The sequence below is a fragment of the Mugil cephalus genome, chromosome 10 (assembly GCF_022458985.1).
Source record: "Mugil cephalus isolate CIBA_MC_2020 chromosome 10, CIBA_Mcephalus_1.1, whole genome shotgun sequence".
Lineage (NCBI taxonomy): Eukaryota > Metazoa > Chordata > Actinopteri > Mugiliformes > Mugilidae > Mugil > Mugil cephalus.
Window position 1 is genome coordinate 20,645,215 of NC_061779.1, and position 21,063 is coordinate 20,666,277.

Below are 21,063 nucleotides of genomic sequence, written 5' to 3' on the forward strand. Positions count from 1 at the left end.
CCCTGTCCCTGTCCCTCCCTCCATCACCTGTTGTTGTTGTCACACATCAGCAGCCCTTCGCCTCCTCTGGCTACAAATAGAAAACAAGGGCAGCAGCTGGCCTAAACAGAACATCTTCTGTGTGTTGGGGGTGGCCTCTGTGAGTGTGTTTGGGGTTGGTTTTTAATCCCCTCTACTGTAGATGGAGGCTTCATTTGCCCAGAGGAAAGAAATTCACCAAATCACCATGGAACACTTTTATCTAAGGCGGGGAAAGGGCCTTGTGGGCCTCAAAGCAAAAAGCAAAATGGCTATCATTGAACAGGAAGCGCCGGCAATATGACTCTTTGGTCCTGAGCCAGTGATCAAAAGCTTCTCATGCTTTGAAGTCATCCCACTGATCAGTCATTTCTTCTTTAGTTTCACACATTCCCTTGGTGTGTTATTTTCTTGAAGTATTTTTACGTACCAAGCAGATCTAGTGAGAAACAGATCAGTAAAACCCAAAGGGTCAATAACATGAAACTCAAACAGAAGCAAGATTCTCCCCGTCTGCTAAAATGTGCACTACATTCACCACCCAGAAAAGTAAAAGGTTAAAACAAAGAAAAAAAGCAACTTTTGGTTCATTCTAACTCTACTCCAAAGTTAAGTCGTGATGAGCTAGAGATAATTCTGATAACACACGACCTATCTAACATTTTGTGTTGGACTACCTTAAGCTTTGATTAAAGCACACATTCACATTAATTTTTCATCAAGATCTTGTCCATCACAAATATTCTCAGTGGGGTTAAGGTCTGGACTCTGTGGTGGCCAATCCATGTGTGACTCACAGTTTAACTCATCAGACCACATGACCTTCTTCCATTGATCCAAAGTTCAGTCTTTTTACTCCCTAGCAAATTTAAACCATTTTTTATTAGTTAGCCTCACTGATTAGTGGTTTTCTTAAAGCTACACAGCTATCGCTCTGACGAATTCTGAGCAGTCACACAGCATGTAACCATTCCCAATAACTCTCATTAAATGTACATTACATGTTTTCTCCAGCATGTATACGCTTAATTGGACTACAACAGGACAACGCATGTGCGCATGCTCCACAACCGTTGCTGGCATTTGACCCCGGAACAAAAACCTCCAAGAAAGCTGGTTGCAGAAGAAGAAGAAGGTAAACAGAGCCGCTACAAGAACCACCTGAGGGATAGCACGCATCTTATCTGCACGAGGAGTAGCGCGTACATTACGTACAAGATTTAAAAAAGTGTACGGTACTATTATCCATCTGGTTGTTGTTTGAAACGCCGGTCTGCTGCATGAACGACTGTTTGTTATATGACGTAATAGGTCAACTGGAAAGCGAGATGGATAAACATAGTATCAACCCGCTGAAAAGACGCCACCTAGCGTAGAGGAGGAGGACATTTTCCCGTCAGTAACTCGATTTTCTCCGCTGCATGTAAACTGGGACAAGGACTGTTATTCAGAAAGTTGAATTTTGAGCATAGCTTGATTAAGCTCTGCATGTAAACGCGCTGACTGACAGCTAATCAACTGTTGAATTTCTCTGTGTGCTTGAAACAATAAAAGACCAGATCAAGATAAGATAAGATAAGATAATACTTTATTGATCCGCATTGGGGAAATTCATTGAGGAAATATAGAGGCATAAATGTCTGATCACAATCTTATAATGATCACAAGAAAATTAAATAAAAAACGCTTCAAACCCTTGGCCGCCACTGAACTCTATAGGATACCAAAACAGGAACAACAAAACTTTCAAGACTCAATCAAAGAAGTAAACTGGGATGAATTGTTCACTGGCAAAAACTTGGATATGGATTGTTCTAATATGGCTAATAAAATACAACAAATAATTACACAATTTACACGGATAATTAAATTAAAAGCTAGAAAGAACGGCCTTCCCTGGTTAAACAGATCTATTCTTAAACTCATGAAAGAACGAGACAACTCTTTGAAGTTGTCACTCAAATTAGGGCACAACAGACACCAATTTGTTTCGTTGAGAAATAGGGTAGTGAAAGAAATAAGAAAGTCTAAAGCTGACTTTTTCATTACTGCCTTGAATAGTGCAAGGGGGAATTCTAAAATAACCTGGAATTATATTAAAAAACTATTGGGTGATCCCCAAAAAAACAAAACAAAACTAATGCAAATTAAATTAAATGGAAATGTCTTGACAGAACCCCAAGTGATGGCTGATGCTTTCAACAACTACTTCATTGAGTCTGTGTCAGAAATTTCTGATAAGTTCACAGTAAAACAAAGGAGGGAATACCCTGTATCGTCTGCAACGCAGTCTTTAACCTTTACAAATATTACTGAGACTAAAGTTATTGATTTAATTCGATCACTCAAACCATCAAAAGCAAAGGATGTTTTTGGAATGGATTCAAACATGCTCAAAGATCTAGGTTCAGCTCTTGCCACTCCGATTGCCTCAATCATCAATCTTTCAGCTTCATCGGGTCAATTTCCAAAGGCCTGGAAATCTGCCATTGTTACCCCTGTCTTTAAATCTGGTGACCCAACATCTCTGCATAACTACCGCCCAATAAGCATTCTTCCAGCCATTTCCAAAATCGCAGAAAAATGGGTGTCACAGCAGATTGTCCATCATTTAAACAGCAGCTCCCCCTCTCTCCATGCCATGCAGTTTGGTTTCAGATCCAAGCATTCCACTGAGATGGCTACTTGCTTCCTTATTGAGAAAATAAAAAAATTTCTCGATAAGGGTGGAGTTGTAGGGGCGGTGTTTTTGGACCTCAGGAAAGCCTTTGATACAGTAAATCACTCTGTTCTTCTAACCAAACTCTCAAAATTTAACTTCTCTCAAAACGCTGTGGGATGGATTGAATCATATCTGCATGATCGAACACAATCTGTATCTGTTAACAACTGCATATCTGACTCTCTTAGGCTAACCTCTGGAGTCCCTCAGGGATCAATATTAGGCCCCCTTTTATTTAGTCTTTATATTAATGATTTGCCCACTGTCTGTCCAGAAGCTGAATGCGTAATGTATGCAGACGATACGGTTTTCTTTGTTCATGGTCACACCAAAGACATTGTTGCCGCTCAACTCATCAAAGCAATGTCCTGAGTTACAAGTTGGTTGCAGGAGTGCTGTCTACAGCTAAATGTTTCTAAAACTGTAGGCATGTATTTCACTAAAACAAACAAAGTATCACTTGACCCCGACATACATGTTAATGGAGAAAAAATACAAATTGTCAACCAATATAAATATCTTGGGATAACAATCGATTCTGAGCTTTCCTTTAAAGCCCATATTGGCAAATTGTGTAAAAAAATCAAGTTAAACCTCGTTAATTTTCGTGCAATTCGAAATGAAATGTCTACTGAAGCCGCAAAAATGTACTTGCATTCGATGATTTTCAGTCATTTCAACTACTGCCTAACTAGCTGGTCCCAGGCTGGTCAGAGCTCAAAAAAACCATTGGAAATCTTGTACAAACAAGCAATTAAAGTTATGGATAAAAAACCTAGGCACTATCATCACTGTGAAATTTTAAAAAAGTATAGTATTTTAAATTGGGACAGTCTTCACACATTTGCAGACCTAAAACTGACCTACAAAGTGCTCCATAAATTGGCTCCAGATCCTCTGGCAGAGTTCATCAGCCAAAGAAACAGCCTTGAGCGTGTCACTCGAGGCTCTGTCAGAGGTGACTGTTATATTCCTTTGCGCAGGAGCACTTTCAGTAAGTCGGCCTGGTCAGTAAGGAGTGCAAGTGTGTGGAACTCAATACCTGAGGAGATTAAACTGCTCACGACATACAAGGGCTTTACAAAAAAACTGAAAACGTGGCTTATCAACACCTATAGCTGCCAACACTAAAATATGTTGTGATGCTCTGATGTTTTGATGTTATGATAAAATGTTGTGTTGTATTTTGATTGTTTTTTTTTTTTTTTTTTTTTTTTTTAATTATACAGTAAGTGTTGTTTATGTATCTGTATTATATTGTACATGTGTTGTATGCTTATTGCCTTTTTTACATCAAGGCCAGGGGACTACAGATGAAAACTAGCCTTCTGGCTAATTCTGGCTTTTTTAACCATGGGTAATCATGTGTTCTATGAAATTGCACTGTCCCTTTCTTAAATAAACAGTAAACAGAAATCTAGCTTTAGTTAGAATCATTAGCAACCATCTGCAGTATTCTGATATCAATCACTGTACACTATATTTTTTATAGTATTTTATGTAGACAATATGGGCCACTTCTTTGTGTGTTACCTTCCTCCATGAGACCTCACAAAGCGTCTTTGTTTTTGTTTGACCATTATTTTCCTGTATGAACTGACCTGCCCTCCTTAGCAGCGTTTTTTAAAATATCTCTGAGTATTTGCAGGCAGCTGTTCTAGAGTTTGGACTTGTTTTTGTTGCGGTATTGCTTTTTTGGTTGCAGAATAATAAGAAGAAATTCTTTCTCGCAAGCGTTCTGTTGCTTTCATCCCACTTCGTGTTTTGGATACAGCGACGGAAAGGTGCAAACTTTAAGTTAGGCCTTAAATGGCATAAACCTCTGTAATCCGCCACTGCTGTTTGTGCAAAGATTAGTTGAGATTAGCTATGATTTTCCCCTAAACTAAATATTGATTTAATGCATGAGTCAGAGCAAGAGCAATTGATCACCAGCTGGTTCGCTAATGTGAACCTGATCTCTTCTCCCACCAGTGGACCTCAGCTCAGCCAAGGCCGCTGCTGAGGGTGAGAAATCCGCTCAGTCAGAGAGAACAAATTGTGGTTATTTGTTGACCTGTGTTATACCTGTCACCTCTTAACAGGACACAGCAGGATCTTGATGACTGTCTTCAAGGAGATCCCCAACATGTAGTGCGAAGCCCTAATGCTGTGCTGTTCTGAGACGCCTCTGTTGCACATGTCACTTCGCGATGGGGCTGAAGTTAGCCTTAGCACCAGAAAGTGACAAAATCTTCACCGTTCACAGGAAACGTCAGTTGGGCCATTTAACCGAGTGTTACAGGAGCTTGTGAGGATGACGTGTGTGAGACGTACGGACAACAAAAAGCATGAACGGTGAGGGGAGCTGGCCACCTGTTTTAGCTTTTACCACAGAACATGAAAGCTGTACCATTTGTTGAGTGTAATTAGTCACTCACTATTTGAGTGACTTACTAAACAGAGCATGTGTGTGCAGATAAAGCTTCTAAAGACTCATGCTCAGTAAGAAATAAGAGATAAAATTTCCCAGAAAGGAAGTTCAGTTGTCACAGTAAAAAGGCAAGACAATGCAAAAATATATTAGATAATAAACAGAATAAGATATGAAAACAATTATAACAGTAAATAGGGTATATATATATATATGAAAGAAGTATGAAGGTATCTGAGATGTGGTTATTGTTCTTGAAAAAAGAAACCAGAATAGGATAGTAATAGAAGTAGTAAAATGATAAAAAAGAAAAAAGTACATTCAGTGGTAGCATGAATTCAAAGTGTAAGTGAAGTGTAAGCCAAACTATATATATATGTGTTACTTTTCAAACTGCCAGGCAGCACTTTTAGTTTGTTCATACAAAACATTGCTGCTGGATTTCCTTCTGTGTTTCTGTCCTTGACTCATTTTGTAACATTATTATAAAGGTCTTTGAAATGTATTTTACCTTGGCTATTTTATCTTATAAATTCTATTTAATGTATTTTATCATAAATGTCAATCATCTCAGTGCATTGTTTATTTTCTGAAATGGTAGAATGATCTTGTGAAAGATGTATTGTGCAATCAGGACGGTGTACACTACCAGCCAAAAGTTTCTCATTGAATTGAATGAGAAGGTGTTCCCAAACCTTTGAGTGGCAATGCACATGAAAATAAAATACTTTTTATCTACTTTATGATGACAAAACCTGAAACACGAAGTCCCTTCTTCAAAACTCAATCTGAATCAGTTTTAAAATATGCGAAGGAAGGTGATGACAGGAAATTAAAGAGAGTGACAGAATTAAATGCTCATTATACTGTCATTAGGACCTCACACACAGACAAAGGCTACCCAGCACCTCAACTGTCTGTTGACATGCGGCTGTGACAACTTGGCGTCACCATATCCAGAGGTGTGTAAAGAAATGAAATGCTGTCAACTAGTGCAAAGTCACAGCAAAGAGCGGGTGTGAGCAAAGCAGTAACACATGAACCGAGTGCTTCACACACAGCACTGAGAAACACTTCTTTCGCGCCCGCAACACTTTTCAGACAGTGCCATAGTTCCTGAGTGACAGGTCAGGTGGTGCAGTGACAGCAGACAGCATAAGATTTCTGTTAAGCTTTGATCTAATCAAAGTTTGCAGTCCTCTAAATGGACCTCATCAGAGATACCTCCAACATGGTAACACATCACCATTTCAGAATAAATGTAGACTTCAACAAAGGGTTTTATTTCTTATTTGAAGTAAAGTGTCATTTGAAGTAACTTTTTATTGATGGAAAATGAAAAAAATGATGGAAGCTTTTGGATGAAAAGCATTAAAAACACAAAAATAGGCACATACTAGAAAAGACCGTTTTCAGTTACTTGACTTCACAGTCTTAATGTATGTAATATACATCTCTATAAATTGAATAGCAAAAAAAACAATGTGAAACCACTGAAGATATATGGAAATAATTAACCAGAAGTACTCTAGATGGTGTATTTAACAAAACATAGATGATGAACAGCAGGAGGGGTCAGACTGGCAATTATGCAAATTATCAGTATTCTAATATCCTGCATCCAGTACAGCATCTTGTTGGCACCTTTTCAACACCAAACATAGACCCTAATAAGGGAGACAACAGATGGAGACATGTTTGCATTCCCTAACAGTTGGAGCGAACGGGGCAGCAGATGCTTTGCTTTTATTTATTTTTTTTTTATTTTTTTTAAACGTGTTCGCTCTGTCATTTGGTGGTATGGCGACCTGAGCAGGACAAAGAGCCAAGGCCAAATATCTTGGCTTTGCAGGGACAACAGCTGGGAGCAACAGACCAGGAAGTCGTTTCCCTTCATTACAGAGTCAGCGGGGGGGGCAGGAGAGCAGCAGAGCCTTTCTAGCTCTCCCCGGTCTCCCAATCACTCTGCTCCTCCCTCCTGTCTGTTGTTGCACACACATGCACGCCTCCCATCACCAGTGTTGGTTGGTGATATTAACTGAAAATATTAACTGACTCCTTTGCAGTCTTTTCTCCGGCCACTTTGTTTTCATCTGATTGACTCTTTCTACGGGTATCACTCTGAACTATTAACCCTCATACCCTGTTTATGTTGTTACCATTAGGAGACTAAAGAGTCATCTTTGGAAAAAAAAAAGGAAAAAAATATAAAAATTGTTTTCTGCTTCCTCTTTTTATCATGATTCATTTCAAAATTGTTATCCTTTATATCTCAGTGTTTGTGATGACATCACAAGAATTGAAATATTTTAAATAATATAATGCAAAGTGTTTTTTTTTGTAGTGTCAGACTATTAAAAATAGTTATGTTGTTACCATTAATAGGCAAAAGTGCCCTCTTCAAAAAAAGTCCTAAAATAGCATGTGCCAATATGTTCTTTAGTGTTTTTTTTTTCATAAATCTTTTAATCAGCTACAGTCCTAATCATAAATACCAAGTGTCTGGTACAAATACCAAATTACTTTGTGAAACCCTGCCCTTTACATACCAGTGTTTGTCATGGCAATTTGTTCTTAAAAGAAAGAAAGAAAGAAAGAAAGAAAGAAAGAAAGAAAGAAAGAAAGAAAGAAAGAAAGAAAGAAAGAAACTGAAATATTTTCAATAATCTAAATGCAAAGTGGATTTTTCTTGGGAGGATTATTACAGTCTTGGATATATGTCAATGATTAGTGGCAACATTGAGTTTGATGGATTTTCCTCATCTGATGGACTCTTTTTATGACGTCACTCTGAACACAGTCCATCATTAAAATATAGTGCTAATAAAACTTACGATGTCGTGTTATCTATCCAGGCTCACACCTGTCCTATCTCCAGCAGAGACAATGCAGTCACTCTATTGTGTGCGTGTCTCATCCTGTAGTGTGGGGTGAAAAGCTTACGCCATCTAAGCTCTTCTGATCTGATCCTCCTACAGCGTGAAAGTGCGGCAGAATTCACGTTAATCTCCCCTGCAGAGCTGCAACTTGCATTTGCAAAATGTTTGTCCATGTGAGGAATCTCCCAGTTTATCACTTTGTTAAGTTATTTATTCCTTCTCCCCTCATCTGAGTCGTTTCTCGCAGATATGACTCTGCTTCATTGAAACACACCACCACACACTTGTCACTAAGCAGAAAGCAAGCAGTGTCAGTATAATAAATAGCACGTACAAGTCCAAAGCAAATACTGGCCAACACACACACACACGTCCTGCCCTTTTGGCATCGGTGGCCCCATCGGTAATAGCCAATCACTTCATGATTCGCTCGTTCAGTGAGTGATGGACCGCTCCCCCCTCAGCACCACAAAAGAAAACACCTGTTAGAATCCGCTTAATCCTAGCCAGCGGCCCTGGTCTCTGGCTCTTGAGGGGCCCTGTCTAATCCGCACAAGGGCACCGGGCCAAGGCCAGGGCAGATTAGACCCCCACCCTCCATCTCTCCACCCGTGCACACACACCTCTGAGTCTGCCCCCTAAAACAAGAGTTTGAACCGGCCTCTTAATCCTCGGACTAGTGGGAGCTCCACCCAGCACACAGTGACCCCCCCCCCCCCCCCCCCCCCCACCTTCCCCCATGCTCACTCGCAAAACTGGCCCAGCCCAGCACTCACTTACCCCACCTCCCCTCACACCCCACCCCACCCCCCCTGTCTTTACCCTGGTGGGGCTGAAAGCCCATTGATTTGTTGATTTCTCCTCTTTTGTCTGCGGCCGGCCGAGTGTTAACGAGACATCCAGGATCCAGAGCACAGTGCCAGGACTTTTGGCATTGGAGATTAAGGTTCTAATCGGGGCATCTGTCAATGTCCAGTCCTCCTTTTCCCTTGTGGCTCGGAGAGAGGCCTTTTCTGGAGTCATTTTCAGTATAAAGGAGCTGTTGGAGCTGTAAAGTGATCTAGCAGGAAAAGAAAACTAGTCAATACAAAAAGAGCCGACGGGCGCTTTACAAATAAAAGTCTACAGTAAATTGGTTCTGCATTCAAGTCTGGCTTTGATGCTCATGATGCATGGGCACACATCCATGCATTATATTAATGCACGTACGCCTTACTTCATTTCAGTGTAGACACATAAACACCGTCATAAAAGTCAGAATAATGATCCAGGCTTTGCTCACACTATAGAGTCTGAATTTAAAAGTGGTAATGATAATTTGCCAGTTACAAAGACAGATATTTCTATACTTTATACCAGGGCCTTGTACTAAACTTGATGAAGGTTTGCAGTTGCCAACAGATCTGTATGGCACTTTGCCTCAACAAATACTATAAAAATAAATAACAAATAAATAACCAATTAATAGATTTCTTAACACCCCCAAACTTAATCAAACTTACCTGGCTCAAAGAGTAATGACTATATTGAGGTTACTTTTAAACATATCCATATATGTTCCATTAAATTTCCTTTAAATAGTTGGCTACTTTTGCGAAAAATGCGCTGTTGCCAGTCTTATTTCTGGTTCTAACATAAGGGCATATGTCTTGAGAGGTCATTGTTGAATATAAACAATGAATGTCTAATTTATCATATTGTCTGGTGTGCTAACGTATCAGCTGTACAGATGTCAGAGTTCCTGGGCCAGGAGTTAATTTATGCTTTGTCTCCATCTAGTGGTGAAAATCTTAAATGCAAGCTGTTATGAGTGAATCCACAGGTCATTCATGAAATCCACAGGTAATCCAAATCCATCTTCATCTTCCTATTTGTTGTATGAAATTGTGCTCTGAAATATTTTCAATGATCTACACTGACAGGGGATTTGTCTTGGGGGGATTATTAGAGCCTTGGACATGTCAGTGATTAATGATTCGAAAAATCACTACCATTAAAACCCACTGAAAACCCATGTGACTGTTGCCCTACTGTGATTTGCAGCTCCTAGGTTAGTTATGACAAAGAGATGATGTTATTAGGTCATGGGGATGAGTGGGTTCATAGCGGCCTCTGCATTGACCTGTGTGTCTGCGAGAGTGTGTGTTTGCATGCATGTGCGTGTGTAACTGAGTTTTCAACTATATGTTTTATCCTGTTAAAGACAGAGAGAAAGAGTCTGAATGTGAAAAAAGCTAAAGTGCAGCTCGCAGCAGCAGTTTCAATGGATTTTCAATGGGTTTTAATGGAGTGATTTTTTGAATCAGGCACCACAGAAAAATATAGTAATGACTTAAAAACAAGTTTATTTGGCTTTTATTGATTAAGGCACATAGGGCTTGTTGTCATGACGACATACACTAACAGCATGTTTTGAACATTATAAAATCAGCAAAGCATTGTCAATTTAAAATGCATATCAGTAAGCTATTAGAAAAAAAAAAGAGTTGTGCATTGAGTTAACTGTACAGTTTCTGCGAGGTACGAAATGACATCTTCAGTTAATGACAAGAAAAACAAAAACACTTCAGTTCATCTTCACAGGTACCACTAACATCCAGCCATCAGCCACGAAGCTATAAGTTAGACACAGACTGTGCACATTTTACTGACAAAGATACAGTATCCTGAAAACATGTTTAAAGTTGAATTTGGTTGTCTGGACATATAGTAGCCTATATCAGTCCCTCCAAAAATTATAATTTTTAAACTCTTTAAAAAGTATGGTGCTAATTTACATAACAATAAAAATTACTGCCTAATTGCCATCACCAATCCTTGATGAGTGTGTTAAAATGTTACCCTCAAATTCTAAAATGTGCATAAACAGAATTGCCCCATATGTTGCTCAATGTGAACTTCAAGAAGAACAGATGAGGCAGACTTCCAGAGCTTAGGAAACTGTTTGGATCAACTAGTTGGAGACGAGCTTGTCGCACGGCAGCAGCGGACTGGCGCCGATTCTCTTGGCACATTCGTTCTGCAGAAAAAAAGGCACACTTAGTTTAATTTAGTGTCTACTTGCCTTCTTTCTGAAAAGTTCAGAACCAGAACCACTGATGTTCAGACTGAAATTTGTAAAGAACCCCTGCGACTCCAAAGCTGAAATAAAACACTAAAGTTGTCTCCCACTCCCACAAAGTATTTCAAAAGGTATGGTTTTACAGTGGGTTGTGTGACAAACTGTTTGTATACTGCCTTCACATACTCCTCTGATATGTGAGCATCTAACCGGGGGCCCTTATCTATACCAAGTATAGGAACTTTAGACTTGCAAACTTGGTAGGTCGGACTTTAGAAGTTCAACTCTGAAGTACAGATGGAAGGACACGGTGTGATCGTTCTGTAACTGGAACAGCAGTGTACTTGATGACACTCGCAAAATGCATTCTGGGATACCTGGCTGACCCAAGTCCACACAAGCTACCTGCTGCTGCATCCTCAACAAAACAGCAAGGGCAGGAACAGATCCAGACATCAGGACTGGCCTGGGTCAGATGTGCCCTGGGTCAGATGTGCACTTTGAACTGTAACAGTACTTGGACAGTGAAATGGTTCATGTTTACATGTTGTGACGACAAGTGCACAAGAACGTATATTGATCCGCCCTCATGATTGACTGGACCTGTGCTTCTGTCCTGGTCCCTCCTACAGTAATGAGGACCGACTGGACCGCTGCCCAGTCCAATGCTCTAATCAAGCTGCAGCAACCTCTGCATCTGCTTTACAAGAGACCTTCATTTGTCAAGTGTGACAGCTGTGGTTTAATTTGACCTCTACTGCATGATGCTTGTTTCTGTAATCACTTCCTAGCAGCATCTTTCCAGTCTCTGCTTTCTGGTGGTTATTCATTTCCAGCAGGTACTTGCTCTAAACTTGGGTAATTTTACTGAGAACTGGGCCAGTCAAAGTTAACCTTACACATTTGCACATGTAATGTATTATCTCACTCAGACCAGTACATTGGCTGCTTGCTAGTTTTCGTGGTTCTTTTATTAGCTTTTAAAGCACTACATGGACTCATGGAATTATATCTCAGAAATGTTTTTACTGTAAGAACCACAAAGGCCTCTCAGATCCTCTGGCTCCTCTCTTTTGATTGCTCCACAGAGTAGAACAAAAACATTTGTCGATGTTGCTTATAGCCACTACGCTCCAAAACTGTGCAACAGCCTGCTGGTGGATCTGAGAGGACAGTTTTAAACGCAGCCTAAAAACACACCTCTTTAATCTGGCTTTTATGTCACGGTCTTATAGCTACTTTATTCTGTTTTACAGTTTTTATATTCTCCCATTTTCATGTACTTATTTATTTACTTGTTTTTTATTATTAATTTTTTATTGCTATCTTGATTCTGAATATTTCTATATTTTATTCTATGTTTTTATCCTGCATTGTACTTCATTCTATTTTCAATGTTCTTATATCTCTATTTTTTATTTTAGCAATTGTATATTTATTCTTATTTCTTTTCCTTTTTTTAGATTTATCCTTTGATTTATTATTTGTATCCTTTTTACAGTGTGCATTCATCTCCATGTCCTTTTTTGTTGTTGTTGCTTGTTCCAATGTTTTTTGACAATCAAAATGTAAAGCACTTTGCATGACATTCACTTGCTCTGAAAGGTGCTATATAAATATTTAGATGCACTATGAGTAGGAGTGCTGGCTGCAAGCATTCCTGTTAGAAAAGGAGCCGTGGTTGTTTCATCTTGTAGATGAAAACAATTCTGATATGAGTTTGATTTCGTTTGGTCTTATGTCTTTCGATAATGTAGCAGTGCAAACCCTGACCATAGTCTCCTTTGTTAATTTGCTAAGCAACGCATGACTTTCCTACAAGAAAAACGTCACTGTCTGTATCAGTGTTAGTGGAGCATTCATGACAATATACCCACTTCTCACGTCTTTTCTTTTCTTTTTCTTTTGCTGAGTTCTTACCATGTAGTTGACGACATTGATGTGGTAGGGGATCCCGCCCATCTCCTCACACTTCTTGATGTTCATTCTCTCTGGATCTCCAGCAGCCAGAACAGGAGTGTTGGGGTCAGCCTGCAACAGCAAAGCAACAACGATAAATAAACAACAAAGCCGTTCTTTTGATTTTAAACTTATCATGTTTTTAAAAGTCAATGCAAAAAAATTGTCAGACATCAGGATTTGTGTATATCTCAACACTCCATCAGAGGCATCTACTCACCGGGTCCATGTCTCTGTGGATGGAGAGCAGATCTGTCATCCTTTCATTGAACCCAGGAGCAAAGTTCTCTGGGTTGATTGCAACAAAACACTGACCCTGAAAACACACAAAAAAAGTCGGTGGTGTTATCTGACCCAATACAAACAGAAAAGAGAGCTCTAGACACATGTCTGACATCAGAGTCGCTTGTTATCTTTCAGATAACGGCTCCCAAACATGTCAAACTTGTCTCATGGTTCGTTTCTTTGCAGTAGTTGAGCGAGACCTGATCATTTTATAAACTTTGTCCCTGAGCAGCTAATCATCACCGCATCGTAAAGGCAACTCTGTGGTGCTTTATCAAAGCTGTCACCGCAGGTATTTTATTGTATCACTGGTACAGGAACTTAACAAGTTTAAAAAGCAATCCATCAAATGGTCTGTCCAGATTAAAAAGAGTAAATACAGTAAATACAACAAAAACAGCATCACTAGAAAGAAGAAAAATATTCATATATTCAATCAAATCATCTTGTATTAAGAAAAAAAAATCTGCCAATGGGTTAAGCTTTTTTTGCTTGGGAAATGCTTAAAATCAACACAAAGTTCTTGTCTCTGAAAAAAATATAAGATGTATTTCTTTGATACAAGGATTTTTTTTTGCAGTGAATGACTTTAATCAGTTTCTGAATGCATGCGAGACTTATGCTCGTCTGTTTTATTTCACAATTAGGACTCTTCTCATTTCACTGTTGTATCAGTCATCCTCCTCCTTGTGACCTGGAAATCTACCACACGACGTCTCGATTCCACACAACAAATAGCTCTATGTGGTTCTCATACAGTGTTAGTGATGGATTAGAGGCAGCAGCTGTATACAAGCATTTGTCCTCATAGTTTAACACCACATGGTGTCAACATTATATGAGACTGACACACTGAATGCCCGGTGAAAACACAAGTACCTAAAGCAGGCTTGTGATGTGATTGCCCAGGGCAGATTTAAATGCAAGGTCTGGACCCAAGAGTGAACCAGACAAAGATGTACAAAGAACTATGCTACATTAGGGCTGCATCTCTTTAAACGAGGCCAGTATGAACTCTGGATCCAAACACAAGCGACAAAACAAAACAAAGCAAAACAAAACAAAACATACCAGGTTGGCAACACGGTCTGTTACTTTCCAAGTGCGTACGTGTTTGCTGTACTGGGCGCCAGCCAAGATACCACAGAACACCTCCACCATCATTCCCAGGCCGTAGCCTTTGTACCCTCCTGAAGGCAACAAGACAGACAGAGTGGATGAATACGGTGCGTGGTGTGCATGACACAAAAACTTCTATGAATGCACAAAAAAAATGTTGCACAGATTAGTGAAGTCATTAGATCAAGTCATTCGTTTTTTTGAGTAAATGAAAGCAGAACTTTGAAACATTTGTCTAAAAAGTGAAAACACCATGTAACCAACATTTTATTTCCAATATATACTGCATGTAAAAGACTTGCAAGCCAGTCAGAGCAGTATTTAAATCAGACTGTACAATATCTGCTTGTACAAATAACACGTTGTACATATATGCTAGCAGAATGGAAATGTCTTAAGCGGGACCAATCGCTCTGTGAGCTGAATGCCCACAAACTGGCTTCTCACCTGTGGCTTCACTGCCACCAATAGGCACCAGTCCTCCTCCAGACAGGACACGCTTGGGGTCGGTTGTCAGCTTTCCTTCAGGGTCACAGCCCCAGCCCTCGGGAATGGGGTCTCCACGCCGCTCGTGGAGTTCCACCTATGTACATTGCATAAAGTGAGAAGACTTGACACACATTTGGTATTGCCATTCAGGACGATGACTGAAGAATAGTGTGTGGCTCATCTCAAAAATGTGTTTGCACACTTAGAGCCCCTACAAGTTTGATGATGTCACAGACAAGCACACAAAAACTCTTGATCTCACCTTTCCAAGTGCCACTGCTGAAGTGGCCATGTCCAGAACAAAGCTGTCCCCGTCTTTAGCAGGAGCTGCCACACTCAGGGGGTTGGTGCCCAAAGTGCACTACAAACAGCAGGTCCACAACATTAGGATGGCAAAGACTTTTACTTGATTCTGGTTTAGAAAACATCTTGGCTAAATACACATTCATTCGAAATACACTGTTGTACATTTACCTCTTTTCCACGTGTAGGAACCACCAGAGGGGAAGTGTTGGTGAATGACATGCCCTGTGGATATCAAACCAAATGTTAGTGTTAGAAAAGTTAGAAAATAACACTCATAGTACATTCAGTCCCATTTGCAGTGTTCCAGTAGCATACAAAATTAAGCACAGTTGGCTTTAACAGGTGTAACATTTCTGGAAGAACCTGAACTGAAATGGGGACTCAACTCACAATCATGTTTTTCTTCACTGCTTGCATTGCATAGTATCCAGCGATTCCATAGTGGTTGGAACCTAAGATAGAAAACCGCCAAAGAAAAGGAATGTTTTAACAGCACAGGTCATAGACAATCATTCCTTTATGTAGTGAATGTGCTTGTCATTGTGCTTATTTGATGAAACTGAAAAGTAATTTGATTTGCACTTGTTCCAGTCCAACATGAAGAGAATTCCACAAGTAGTCCAGCTCACCTACATATCTTCTAAATAGTTGTCTATTATATGAGCTGAACACACCACTGATCAGTGAAACAATTCCTATTTCAATATAGTGAATTTGGTCCAGACAAATACATGCCCAAACACAATTATCAGTTTTTACAAAGTGAGTACACTCTGTTATCCCATGATAAATCATCATCTAAGACAAAATGCCTTTTTGGCCTACTGAGTTGTTAAAATATTCCCATAAAAATGAAAGAAGAACCATTTTCCTCAACTGTGGCATCTCCGTTAGGATTTTGAAGCAACTTTACAAAATTGACAAACAGTATATATACACCCCATGGCTGTTCAGTTCTCTATCTACCTCAACTTTTACTTCAGGGCTCAAAGAAAAGTGGGACTCACCGTGCGCCACCACCCAGCCAATGCCGCATTCTTTAGCCTTCTTTATGGCCAGGTTCATGCAGAAGTTTCCCACCACAGGGCCCAGCAGGTTCCTCCCATCTACCAGCGCTGTGGCTGCACTCTCCTTCTCCACCACCGGCTCTCCGTCCTTGGCACAGATTCCTGTCTGGATGTCCTTTACGTACATGTCTGCAGAAATCCAGAGAAATGCCCATGTTTATCAACCAGTTACTCTGGACTGGATGCCTCCTACATCAATGAAGGACCATCTTCAACGTTTGAGCAAAACATGCAAAACATTGACCGAGACACATTTTTTGAGTGGACTCGCACATAAACTGATACATTTCCAGCCTCCCACTGACCCATCCTATTGAGTCCGTGGCTGTAGTGGCCCCTGTGGTCTCCTTCCACCAACACCTCTGCCAGGCTGCGTGCATGATGCTGCTTGGTTCCCACCGCAATCATGCACCTCTCAATGAAGCCTTGGACCTCCAGCTGGCTAATCAGGCATCTGAAGGGGAACAGGAGATGTTTAATCAGCAACGTTTTTAAAAGTACAGACAATTGTGCCACCATTGCTCCAGCTGTAGTTACACTAAAGCTAATTAAAAGGCCCAGGTTAATTAGTCCAGTTTATATGCATGACATCAATCGCAATATACACACAAAATGGTCTAAACTGATTAAACCACGTCACCTTGATACTGATACTACTATAAGATTAATATACTTTATCTTACTGCTTTAAAAGAATCATCATCAAATAAGAATGCTTTTAACTGGAAGGTTAAAAGCATTCAAGTGTGTGTGTGTGTGTGTGTGTGTGTGTTTTTTCAAAACAAAACAAACTACTGCATAATGACCTGGACCAAAATTGTACACATCCAAAAAGGACCCACGTGGTGAAGGTCTTGACAAAAAGGACAGGATACCACTTTAAAGTTCAAAGTTCATCTTTGCAGTCATTTCACAACCTGTAATCACTTCAGTGGCCAAGGCTTTGCTGGGATTTTGTTAACCTGTAACAGCAAACCAAGTTTGAGCAGAAAACCCCTGATAGCACAGCTGCCATACGGGATCCTGCAGACTTTCTGCTGCTTTCTCATGAGAGAACTTGTGCTGAGTGAAGAGTATGTCTTCAATTCATTAGTGCGGGTACTAATAATGATCCAGGAACAGCTTAAATGATGGATTAGTAATTATTTTAAGTCTAAGGTACAACAATTTAGGAGAAAACTTTCGTTTCCTACAGTTCCTTAGCTTTTAGCCTTAATCTTTTACATGTATGCTACATTTAACTAAATCAAGAGCATATAATTGCTCAAGCCAGAAGAAAAGTGGTTGTGTGTAAAACTCAACTGAGAAGGTGATAAGGTCTAACCATTTAAAGAAATCCTGTTTCCCCTTTTCCTTTTCAGTTGTCTCATTCTACTTCCCGTATTTCCTACATTGTACTTTAAAGGATATTCAGTGGTCAGAGTACGAGAAGACAGATGTCAGAAGTTTTGGAATGAACTAAGAGCACCTAGATATGGGCACTGGGCAAAATAACATTGTGTTCTAACTGATGTATCAATTTTGCAACTCAGAGAGCTTTCTAAGAGAGCTTTGTAAGATCAGAGAGAAGCGTCCTTGAATTTGTATTGCCCTTTATTGCCCTTTGTCTGGGACGTCAAATATTTAGGTCCACTCATCTCACTAAAAAAACATTTGTAAAGCGCGCGCTTCAACGGTTCCTGGCATAAACTGCAGAAATCAAGATGTAACACAATCGAGGGCTCAAAAAGAACACAATGTACTCCTTCAGACCCAACCACCGTCGCCTCCCATCATAAACTGCAAGCAGCGGCACCATCTGTTTTACTTTGAATACAGTAAACTGGCACGTCCATGATTTAAAGAGACTTGCGGCACTTTAAGACCCCTCACCGCTTTTCACCGGTGCATATATGCAGGAAACAAGGGAAATGTGTAGACAAAGTAGAGGCGTTTCTTGTTGTATGGAGACTGATCAAGAAACAGTGCAGCACTATATAATGACTAATGACTACATTCTAGTTATCGTAGAGATCAAATATGTTCGAGAGCCAGACATAGGGTTGTCTAACTCTTTCAGAGATAAGAAAACAATTTCCAAAATGCAGGACTGTTCTATTCAAAAGGAAAGTTTTGATGTTTCCAATTGCAATAGCCAACATATAATTTTACCTCACTACCAAATATAATGGAAGCAACTTAACTTCATATTCAACTATTGCAGTTCACAAATGCTGTTGAGTTAGGACACGCTGTCTCCATACAAAACTGGAAGGTTTGTGTTAGTTTAAATGTTAGTTTCTCTCCTGTTTAGCAAGTAAACCAAATATATCTAGTGACCTTGAGTCTAGTGGCCATTTTACCATCTATGACACCCCTCTTTGCATACGTTGTGTGCATACGTCAGTATCAGGGTCAGCAGTGTCATTCACGGAGGTAGAGCATTGATGTCTGCAGGTCAGGGGACTGGCTGCACTGACGAATGAACACTGAATATTGACGTCAGTAGAGAGGACATCCAAGTGGGAATTTATGCAAGAGTGGAAAACACAAAAAAATAAATAAATGAAGGAAAGCTTTGACTGGGACGAATGGAAGTGTGACGAAAATTCTCTCAGCATGGCCTAGGGTTATGACGAAGCATCTTTATCATAGCTGCAAAAGCTTGGGCACACCTTCTCATTCAATACAATGAGAAGGTGTCTCCAGACTTTTGACTGGTAGTGGGATGAAATAATACCAATAGCTGTATTCATGCAAGTACAATGTGACCGAGAAGGAGTTAGTCAAAGAATAGGTTAAGGCTCACAGACACGTTGCATCATAAAATATGTCAAGGAGGAACTGACTTTGAAAATCCTTCCTAATGAGGACGCTGTCTATATGTGCGCCTCCCCATTCTGTGTTTATTGGACTACCGGTATATGGAATCACTTAAGACAGGTATACAAGGAAACCAACTAGTTTATGGGCTGGACACAACTGTTCCTGATTAACATAGTGTACGGATAGCTGCTAATGCTTGCCATGTTCTCAAAAGAAAAAGACAGAAAAAATTTAAGGGCAATTTTTAAAGTTGATTTTCAATGGGATGAAACATGAGCTCAAGGGAGAATCATATCAATTAGAAAAAAATATATGACACTGCTATGCTTAACAACAACAAAATAGAGCCCATGAAGGCACATCATTAAAAGTACAACAAATGTCTAACAGAAAACCTTCCGAATGCCTCTTTCTTTAAGAAAGTGAGCCAGTGAATCTGACAGTCAGAGACATTTCAGTCGGTTCAGAGGGGACGAATCAATGAACACATGCTTCTCCAAAGTGAGAGTAAAAAGACATATTTGTATTAAACTCACTTACTTCGCCTTTGTAAAATTAATTTGCCCAACTGCAAATAAATAAGTTAAACCAAAACATCTCAACACAGTCACAGAAATACTAACTAATGGCTCCGGCCACATGGAAGTAGAAATACCACAATGGGAGAAGGCAGTAAAAAGTTTTGAATTATTTTGTAGTGCTTGTCATGGTGCCTGTATAATTAGTTTGAATGGTGTTGAGGTCACGTTGAGCTTGGTGTCTAATAATCCTTGGTAAACTGCATTACACCAGCCCTTAGATAAATATAAAAGGAGTAAAAGAACATTTCTTTCTGAAATACTGTGAAGCTAAAGTGCAAACATCCATGCTATCGAGCAAAGCATTTGGTCTGAGTAGTTTGTCGTGTAACTGCTTTCAGTGTTAATCGTGCTTTAACTGGAGGACCCCTCCGGCTCCTACCTGCTCATGTTGGCTGTTTTGCTCTGTCCTGCTCTGTGCTGCTCTGTGCTGCTCCGCGGGTCAGTGGGTTTGTAGCTTGGTGGCTCTTGGCTCAGGCGGTGCCGGGTGTTCTGCTCGTGTCGACGGTCCACCAACTTGCTCTTCAAGCACAGCAGGGTTTGGAAACGCCCATTGTTGTCAAATCTTTCAGGTATTCTGTCTGTCTGCATCCAGGTGGGCGTGTCGGCGGAGAGGTTTTAATGGTGGAGGAGCCTCACGCAGCATCCGCACGGGCCTGTTGTGGCGCGACTCGAGGTCGCTGGGCCCCAGACGCTTTTGCGTTTTACTGGTCCGGTGTAAAACATGAAACGATGCAGAAACAGCACACGTTGCAGTGGCGCATAAGCCCCCCTCCCCCCTCCCAAAACTACCTTCAGTACAGTCATCCCCACATTCCACATTCCCAATTAACGTTTTGTACGTAAATAAATAATAATCAACACAGTAAAACGCTTCTAATAAAGAGATGGACTGCATTTGTAGCTATGCGTCCTTCATGCAGTCACACACAAACTCTTCAGGAGAAGTATAGGTGAATTGTACCAGTGTACCTTGTACCATTAAGCTAAGTAGGTTATGAGATGACAAATACGAGCTGCTCCCTCTGGTGGTTTAGGTCTGTTCTTAATGATGAATGTGGGTGTTGCCTGCTAATATAATGCTAACGAGCTGAAGGAATGCCTTCCTCCTGCAAAATAGCTGCAGGGGTGTCAAAACAGAGCCTCGAATCAAATTTGAAATCTAAATAGCAGAGCTGTATGGTTACAAGATGCTGAAGAGGCTGATGTGCAGTTTAGGGATGGACTTGAGTCTGTTTCTTTTCAGATCCCATTATACTTTAGTATGGAGAGTGGGCAGAAAGGGGGGCCTCTGGGAAGTGATACAGGTCCTTGTTCCACCAGACCACCAGTCCCTTATACACACATTCAGTGAGGATGACA

At 40.3% G+C, this 21,063-nt stretch overlaps 1 protein-coding gene across 1 annotated transcript; it reads right to left on the minus strand.

Moving 5' to 3' along the window:
- Positions 1 to 10,371: 10,371 nt before the first annotated feature.
- LOC125014356 (uncharacterized oxidoreductase YjmC-like) lies at positions 10,372 to 20,370 on the minus strand. The gene is made up of 11 exons (XM_047595344.1): positions 20,084 to 20,370; positions 16,624 to 16,772; positions 16,259 to 16,447; positions 15,642 to 15,703; positions 15,420 to 15,473; positions 15,208 to 15,306; positions 14,904 to 15,039; positions 14,409 to 14,527; positions 13,273 to 13,368; positions 13,014 to 13,124; positions 10,372 to 11,051 (listed from the first exon to the last, which is right to left on the minus strand). Exons 1-11 carry the CDS (start codon positions 20,290 to 20,292, stop codon positions 10,986 to 10,988), a joined length of 1,290 nt encoding a protein of 429 aa, XP_047451300.1. The 5' UTR covers positions 20,293 to 20,370; the 3' UTR covers positions 10,372 to 10,985.
- Between the last annotated feature and the right edge of the window lie 693 nt (positions 20,371 to 21,063).